This window comes from Bidens hawaiensis, unplaced genomic scaffold, assembly GCF_021521415.1.
Source record: "Bidens hawaiensis isolate Kalapana, Puna unplaced genomic scaffold, B.hawaiensis_p1.1 tig00027297_1, whole genome shotgun sequence".
Classification (NCBI taxonomy): Eukaryota; Viridiplantae; Streptophyta; class Magnoliopsida; order Asterales; family Asteraceae; genus Bidens; species Bidens hawaiensis.
The window spans coordinates 92,575-100,892 of record NW_027494405.1 but is presented as its reverse complement, the minus strand read 5'-3'; the positions used below and the strand labels follow the sequence as shown (position 1 = coordinate 100,892).

The window sequence follows — 8,318 nt, the reverse complement described above, 5'->3', positions numbered from 1 at the left end:
TATCATATCCCATTTCCAAATCGGAATCTCAGGTTGGGTTAACAATCCCATAGGCTTTTGATGCTCGGCTTTAACCTTTGAACATGTCAAACACTTAGCCACATACAAGGCAATATCTTTCTTCATTCCGATCCACCAATACTCACCCTTGAGATTACGATACATCTTATCGCTTCCCGGATGCATCATATACTTAGATTTGTGAGCTTCTTCCAATATCTTCTCCCGAAAGCTCCCTACCATTGGTACCCAGATTCTTTTCCTTAATCTGAGTATATCATCGTCACCCTTAACTAATTGATCTATTGTTCCATTTTCTTTTTCAGCCTTTATGTTATTTTCTTCTAGTGCCAACTTCTGAGCTTCCTTGATTTCAGTTAATAGATCAATTTTGAGTTCTAACCTCAAAGCTCATACTCTTTTTGGCTTTTCGTGCTCTTTTCTACTTAAAGCATCAGCTACCATATTAGCTTTACCTTCATGATAAACTATCTCACAATCATAATCGTTCAACGTCTCCATCCATCGCCTCTGTCTCATGTTCAATTCTTTCTGGTCAAATATGTGCTTCAGACTTTTGTGATCTGTATAAACGGTAAATTTTACACCATATAAATAATGTCGCCATAATTTCAACGCGAAAATTATAGCTCCAAGTTCAAGATCATGTGTAGTGTAATTCTTTTCATGAACTTTTAACTGTCGTGAAGCATAAGCAATTAGCTTCTTCCCTTGCATCAAAACACATCCCATTCCTATATGTGAAGCATCACAATATACAATGAAGTTATCTTGTCCTTCAGGCAAGGCTAAGACAGGTGCATTTGTTAGTTTCTGTTTAAGAGTTTCAAATGCCTCTTCTTGCTTCGGTCCCCATTCAAATTTCACAGACTTTTGAGTAAGTGAAGTTAATGGAACCGCTATCCTTGAAAAATTCTGGATAAACCTTCTATAATAACCTGCTAACCCCAGAAAACTTTTTACTTGAGTCGGAGTCTTGGGTTTCTCCCATTTGGTAATAGCTTCAATCTTTGCCGGATCTACTTGAATACCTTTCTCATTAACAATATGTCCAAGAAACTGTACTTCGGTTAACCAGAATTCACATTTCGAAATTTTGGCATAAAGCTTCTCTTTCCTTAATGTTTCGAGTATGGTTTTCAATTGAGCTTGGTGTTCTTCTTTCGTCTTGGAATAGATAAGAATGTCATCAATAAAAACAATAACAAACTTATCCAAGTAAGGTTTGTAGATTCGATTCATCATATCCATAAAAGCTGCCGGAGCATTAGTGAGTCCAAAAGGCATAACAGTGAACTCATAATGTCCGTATCGGGTCCTGAATGCTGTCTTGGATATGTCTTCTTCTTGAACTTTCAATTGATGATACCCGGATCTTAGATCAATCTTGGAAAAACAACTAGCCCCTTGTAGCTGGTCGAAGAGATCATCTATTCTTGGGAGTGGATATCGATTGTTGATTGTAACTTTATTCAACTCACGGTAATCGATACACATCCTCATTGATCCATCTTTCTTCTTAACAAACAATATTGGTGCTCCCCACAGTAAAGAACTTGGTCGTATAAACCCCTTCTCCAATAACTCATCTAATTGCTTCTTCAGCTCTTTCATTTCAGTTGGTGCTAATCGGTAAGGTGATTTAGCAATCGGAGCTGTTCCCGGAACTAAGTCAATTCTAAACTCAACTTCTCGATCGGGCGGAATTCCAGGCAACTCATCAAGAAATACATCCTTGAATTCAGCGACAATTGGGACCTCTTCTAGTTTCTTAGGCTCGGGTTCCTTGGTTACATAAGCCATGAATGCTAAGCAACCTTTTTCCAAACAAAGACTAACTTTTATTTTTGAAATGATTCCTATCTTACCAGAATCTTTATCGCCAGCTATTCTCATCATTTTCTTATTTGGAGTTAAAACTTCAATAGCCTTTTTGTTACATAGTATTCGGGCTTGGTTGGCGGCTAACCAGTCCATCCCTAAAATAACATCAAATCCAGCTAACTCCATTGGTAATAATTAATCGACCCATGTAACGCTATAATCATAGGAAAAAAAACCACTCTAAAAGTAAAAGGAATAAGAATAAATAAATAAATAAAAATAAAGGATAAAAATTTTGGTATTAATTAATTTCTGCTGTTGTTGTTTCTCTTTGCTTGGTCTCTTGGATCTTGGAATTGTGAACCGATGACGCTTGGCTCAGGTGGATCCACTGTTGTCGGTCAGTTTTCTTATTCCAAAACCCACGCTTATTCACGTCTTTTAGGGTTTCGATCCAATTCACGCTAATTCATTTGCTCCACAATTACACTATGTGTTTTTTATGGATTATATATATACATACATGTTTCTGTTTGCAGATTAACTTTAATTGTTTCATCACCTCTAGCTCTAGGGTTTAGTTTAATTCTCAGAATTAGGTTAATTGTTATGGAACCCTCAACTCAACAGACTGCCGGTGATAAGCGTCAAGTCATCATGCCCCTTATGCCCTAGCCGACACACGTGTTATTTTCCCATTGAGGCCGAACCTACAAGAAAATTGGGATCTGTGAGTTATGATTCGAACAAGGGCTAAGCTTGTATTGTGGGCCGACCACCCCTGTTTTTTCCTCAGTAGTGTATATTTATGCGTTTTCGTTCAAAAATTTTGAGCCCAGACACCCCGGTTTATGAATTTTTTATATGTATTCAGTCGGGGCGCCCCGGTGTTTTCGTCCAAGCTTTGCCACTGGATCCGAATCCTTTGTTGTTCAGTGTGATTTTTCTCATTGAACATTTACTATCAGTTAGCCATAGCTTCTGGTCTTAGTGTGAGATATTTTAGAAGTTGAAAAATGATACTTTGCTCTTACGCTCGTTAATTGTGGACTCAAGGTTTCATGCACGTGTATCATTTATCGCGCTGCGTATTTATAGAAAACTATTTTAAAGATTGTGTTCAATGCACGTCTTTCATTTATCATGCTGTAGGGCTGGCAATTCGTGTCTTAACAGGTTTAACAGGTATGAAGTGACGCGCAAAACAAAAGTATAAAACATGAATACGACTTGTTTAACTACTTTATATGTCATGACTATAAGACAGTTTTAAGTTTCATGTACCAATAAGGGAATATAATGGAGTCTAGCCTACTAATTTCAATTATTTAAGAAAATTAAAAAATCACATACCGCAACTTTTTTGCTTAACAGGTCTTATCGTGTATTTAACAGGTACCCAATTGCCATGCTGCATATGTTGACATGCTGCATATGTTAAGAACTTTAATGTCTAGGAATGTAAGCTTTTTATGCAAATGGATATTATTTCTTTTACATGTTATTTGGGTGTATAACACGTTTATTAGTAGATTTGGATAAGGTCCTATTATCAACTTCAAATCTTCAACGATGTTGATATTTCGGGGACTGTTTGGATACTTGTAATCTTGTATATTCTTTGTATTAGATTCTTGGGTTTTAATTGAGTCAAAAATTGGAGGGTACATATCAAGTTTGAAGGTCCATGGAGAAGGCTAGAATATCTGGAATTCTTTTTTAACATTGGTTTTAAAAAGCGAGAAACGCAGATAAGAGACATGGTCTAAAACGGAAGCCCAAAAGTGCACTGATTTTTATATGCGGGCAGCCAGGCACAACGTTTTATATAAGTTTTTTATGTTTCTCATAGGTTTTTAGTATCTCCTACCCTAAATTTTAGCTATAATTAAGCCTTATATATGATTTGATATTTAAATAACATACATGTACAGCCTAGAAAGCCAGCTTTACAACATTCTGATCCATAAAAACACCCAGTGTACAAAAGGCGTGTCTCACCTGCGCCTCAGGCTGTATTCAGTGCACCTCGCACGCCTCAAGTTTGCTTTTTGGACTGTGTGCGCCTTAGGTGGTCAAAAGCGATGTGGCTTGTGCCTTAGGCGCAGTTTTGGTTGTACCTAGAGGCTATTTGTATTCATTTTAATATTTTATTTGTTTTTGCGTTTTAAAGTTAACAGGTTAAAATGTTATGTTCTAATAAGTTATTAGTAATATTTTTTACACCAAGCGCCTCTGCCTTTGGCTTTTGATACCAAAACTTCTCAGAGCGCCTTTTAATACTTAAGAGGCTATAGATATAAAGAAAGGTGAAAATATATCATATATGGTTATACATAGAGATGAAAGGTAGGCCATGCTTTTTATGTTTTTACATAAAGATAAGGAAGGCATGTTATACTTTTTATTATTGTATATAGAGATAAGAAAGGTTAGTCCAACTTTAAATTATCAATGTGTGTGCATTTGTTTTGCTATATTTTTCGTGTTAGTTCTGGTGTATATGTAGAAGTGGCAAGAATATACGTTGAATTATAAACATTCACGCTTTTTAAAACCTGCTTCAATGATAATACTCAAATTTATTTATTTGTTTATTTTTGTTTTGTTGTAGTGCCTAGAAATTTCAGATTGCTGGAGGAACTCGAGCGTGTAGAAAAGGGTATCGGAGATGGTACCGTGAGTTACGGGATTGACGATGGAGATGACATTTATATGCGTTCGTGGACCGGCACCATCATCGGTCCTCATAATGTAAACTCAATTATATATATATATATATATATATATATATATATATATATATATATATATATATTATAAACTGAGCTTTTACTTTTAATAAAATCGATCAAAACATAATCCTTTTGTTTCATAATAATAACCTGATTGCAGAATCAGGATATACGTGATTTTAGTTTTGGGCCTTGTGGCATATATTAGGACTGTAAACGGACCGAAGCTTGGTGAACCGTTTAGCGGGAAATTCGTTTATATTTGTTTATTTAATAAACGATCGAACATGAGTAGAAACTTTTGCTCGTTTAGTAAAACAATGGACATGAGCACGTGTCTGTGTCTGGTTCGTTCGTTAGTTTATGTTTGTTTAAGCTCGTTCGCTTACATTTCTTAATATATTCATCTAACTTTTTTAGCTCGTTACAATGTAGTCTAGTTTGATAACTTTTAAGCACAACAGTTGTTGTCCACATCTATGTTTAGTAATGTTTGTGAACAGTTCGTCTGCACTGTTAACGAACGAGCATAAACGAAAACGAACTTGTTCATTTTCTTAATGAAAGAACAAGAAAACCTTGTTCACTTAACTGGTTGTGTTTGATCGTTTGCTCAACTAAAGTTAAACAACCAAACACAAACAAGCTCCATTCAAATATGTTTGGCTAATGATTGCATTATGTTTCTTAAAAACATTACAAACTCTTTGTCCCTAATAATGCCCTTAAGTATTGTTACACAAGTTACCATTTCTATTATTATAAATTATGGAAAAAGAAATTTAATTAATGTGAATTCAAGTTGTAATAATGAATTTTTGATATTTGGATAAACATATTAATAACCGATTCAGATAATCATTTGCCAAACAACCGAAACAGTAAAATCTATAGCTGCTTTAATTGCAGTTGATTTAAGTTATTCTGGTTATATATTACCAGTCACATTTAGAAGTTACATCCAAACACCCTCTAAATACATTTTGTTTATTGTGTGGTGTTTTCAGTCTGTACATGAAGGAAGGATTTACCAATTGAAGCTATTTTGTGACAAAGACTACCCTGAGAAGCCTCCTACTGTTTGGTTTCATTCCCGGGTCAACATGACTTGTGTCAACGATGAAACTGGAGAGGTATGCACTCTTTGACCTTGTTTATAAGTTAAAGTGTTGACTCTGTAACATTGGTATATGGGTGGCAATTTTCTAAACATGAACATAATCAAGTTTCGGGTTGTCATATTAAACTGTTTAATAAAAACAGGTCGTGTTTGTTTAGACTTGTTTAACCCTTTTTCTTAAACACGTTGACCTGTCAAGCCGTTTATGATCTGTTAAACTCATTTATTATAAGTTATTAAAAGCGGCCGCCTGGACCTGGTCGATTTTGGGCGATGCGCTACTTCACCGACTTTCCATGGTGAAGGTGTTTATTTAGGAACCAAATCTGGAATTTTGATTTTTTTTATTTTTCTTTTTGACTTATTTTGATTTTTTTGATTTATCACTTGACTAATTGATAAGAATTTTTTAAAAAATAATTGGATTTACTTGATTAACTCCTATCTTTCTGTATAGTCATCGATTTTTTGGTTTCTACAATTCACACAAGACTACAAGATTAGTGAAAGTATATTTTTTTAATCATCTTTCTTGTATTCCTTGATTAATCTGCATATGATTTCTGCTGCTCATGTTCCTTATAATTTAATTTGCTTTACAGTAACCCGTTTTATTATTTAAAATTTAAAAATAAATTTTAAAGGTGTAGTTTAAGAAAAATGATAAATTTCGGAAGGAATAACTATCTCAAAACTTTTGGTACTAATTAGATGATATTAATTGTTACATAATAGATTTTGTTTATTGTATTTGAAGAATAGTATTATTTTTCTTATACATAATATGAAATTTTTATTATTTTTTAAAGCGCTTTATTTTTCTCAATCCCTCGCTTTTTTTCCGCGCCTTGTGCGCCTAGCGCATTTGATAACTATGATTTTAACCTACTAACCCGATTAGAGTGTGCAACTTTATTGCTAGCAGCCAATCGGTCAACCCATTAGACTTGTTTAGATAAATGGGTTAAACGCTCGTGTTTATGTTAACACGATTATAAGTGTGTTTGGGTCAAGGTTGATATTATTAACATGAGTTGAGTTTGTGCATGGGTCGGTTTTGGGGAACTAAACCAAAAACCAAAAGTTCAGTTTTTGAACTTTTACAAACCGTTTGGTTTCAGTTTTTTCAGTTTTCGATTTTCCCGATGGGTTCCCGTTCGGTTTTTCCAATTTGCCATTTCAGCTTGAAATTTTACGCCAAAAAAAAACCCCCAAAAATAATGAATTCTGGTCTAAAAGTTTTTGTTAGTAGATGATTAATTAAATGTTTCATATCTATGTCTAAATATTTTGGGCTATACCATTTGTAAACTTATAATAAACTATTTAACATTCAAATATTAAATTATACATAAATTCAATGTTTTTTTTTGTTTATTTGGTTTCAGATAATACAAAACCAAAACCGAACAGGAAAATTCGTTTTTAGTAAATTCAGGACCGAACCATCGATTTTTTGTGTGGTTCGATTTTCTTTTTCAGTTTTCAGAAAATACAAAGCGTAACTGAACCGTGAAATTCGGTTTTCAGTAAATACAAAGCAAATCATACGTTTTTTTGTATGATTCAGTCGTTTGGGTTCGATTCTGTGGATTAATTGGTTTATGTTGTAGGTGGAAGCCAAGAAGTTTGGGATTTTGGCAAACTGGCAGAGGGAATACACAATGGAAGACATACTCATACAGTTGAAGAAAGAGATGGCGGCTCCTCATAACCGTAAGCTTGTTTAACCACCGGAAGGTACTTTCTTTTAGCGGTTGAAGGAATTATTGACTAAACAAAAACATTATGGTCATATGATATCTGGTGCACATTTTTCAAATGATTAATGGTCAATGGAAGTCAACAAAATGTAGTGGATGATGTTTCCTCAAAAAACAAAGAACCCTTGTCATGTTTTCTCATCTTAATGTTGTTTGATTAATGGGAATGATCTTTGTTTGTGTTGAGTGTTTGATATGTGTATCGTTTTGACATGTTAATTTGCTAGATTTGGCTCTAGGTGCATGTTTCATTGGCTTTACTAAAACCTTTTATTTGGTGTTTTTTTTTTATTAATTCCCCAATTAATCTATTTTTAGGTCAAGCGATAAGTCAATGTTTTGATAACCGCACCGGTTAAATTGGCAGACCAATGCCGTCTAAAACTGATCCTCCAACATATGATAGAGGTTAGCATTGAGGGTTTAAATGGTTTTCATTAGATCGTATCGTTAATTTGTTGTACTTGGTATATTAGTTTGTAGCTGAATTGGCCGAAACACCTGATTCCTATCTTATTGTTCAGCTTTTAAAACATTGTTGCAAGGCATATTAGATGGGTTTTTTTGCATGCTTTCGAAGAGCACCCACAATGATAGGTCTAAAAAATGTGGCCACCTAAGCACCTGCCCAAGACGCCTTAAAAGCATGCATCCTGTATCTTCTCCTCACACAACCTGTTTTCTGGGGTTCATATGCAAGAACATTCATCATACATCTCTCTTCACATCATCCCTCTCTTCTAAAAAGTTCAAAACAGGTCTTTTAGATATGATTTTACAACACGTCGTTTAGAGATGCTTTGACTAATGTAGCAACTTTGGTCACCCCTTATAATTCTCAAATATTATGTGTTA

At 34.5% G+C, this 8,318-nt stretch overlaps 2 protein-coding genes across 2 annotated transcripts; one reads left to right on the top strand and one right to left on the bottom strand.

Moving 5' to 3' along the window:
• Window positions 1–685: 685 nt before the first annotated feature.
• LOC143575092 (uncharacterized) lies at window positions 686–2,031 on the bottom strand. Its single transcript, XM_077059545.1, has 3 exons — window positions 1,890–2,031; window positions 1,592–1,838; window positions 686–755 (listed from the first exon to the last, which is right to left on the bottom strand). The coding sequence occupies exons 1-3, from the start codon at window positions 2,029–2,031 to the stop codon at window positions 686–688; spliced, it is 459 nt and encodes a 152-aa protein (XP_076915660.1).
• A 168-nt stretch (window positions 2,032–2,199) lies between these two features.
• Window positions 2,200–7,657, top strand: LOC143575097 (ubiquitin-conjugating enzyme E2 variant 1D-like). Its single transcript, XM_077059548.1, has 4 exons — window positions 2,200–2,245; window positions 4,460–4,599; window positions 5,588–5,713; window positions 7,314–7,657. Exons 1-4 carry the CDS (start codon window positions 2,212–2,214, stop codon window positions 7,428–7,430), a joined length of 417 nt encoding a protein of 138 aa, XP_076915663.1. The 5' UTR covers window positions 2,200–2,211; the 3' UTR covers window positions 7,431–7,657.
• The last annotated feature ends 661 nt before the right edge of the window (window positions 7,658–8,318 follow it).

Excerpts from the sequence above, each read along its gene's own strand:
- LOC143575092 (XM_077059545.1), bottom strand. The coding sequence starts at position 2,031 with ATGGAGTTAGCTGGATTTGATGTTATTTTAGGGATGGACTGGTTAGCC. Across the intron at positions 1,839-1,889 it reads AGCTGGCGATAAAGATTCTG|GTTGCTTAGCATTCATGGCT; the intron begins GTAAGATAGGAA and ends GTTTGGAAAAAG. Across the intron at positions 756-1,591 it reads GATGAGTTATTGGAGAAGGG|GAATGGGATGTGTTTTGATG; the intron begins GTTTATACGACC and ends CTTCACATATAG.
- LOC143575097 (XM_077059548.1), top strand. The coding sequence starts at position 2,212 with ATGACGCTTGGCTCAGGTGGATCCACTGTTGTCG. Across the intron at positions 2,246-4,459 it reads AGGTGGATCCACTGTTGTCG|TGCCTAGAAATTTCAGATTG; the intron begins GTCAGTTTTCTT and ends GTTTTGTTGTAG. Across the intron at positions 5,714-7,313 it reads TCAACGATGAAACTGGAGAG|GTGGAAGCCAAGAAGTTTGG; the intron begins GTATGCACTCTT and ends TTTATGTTGTAG.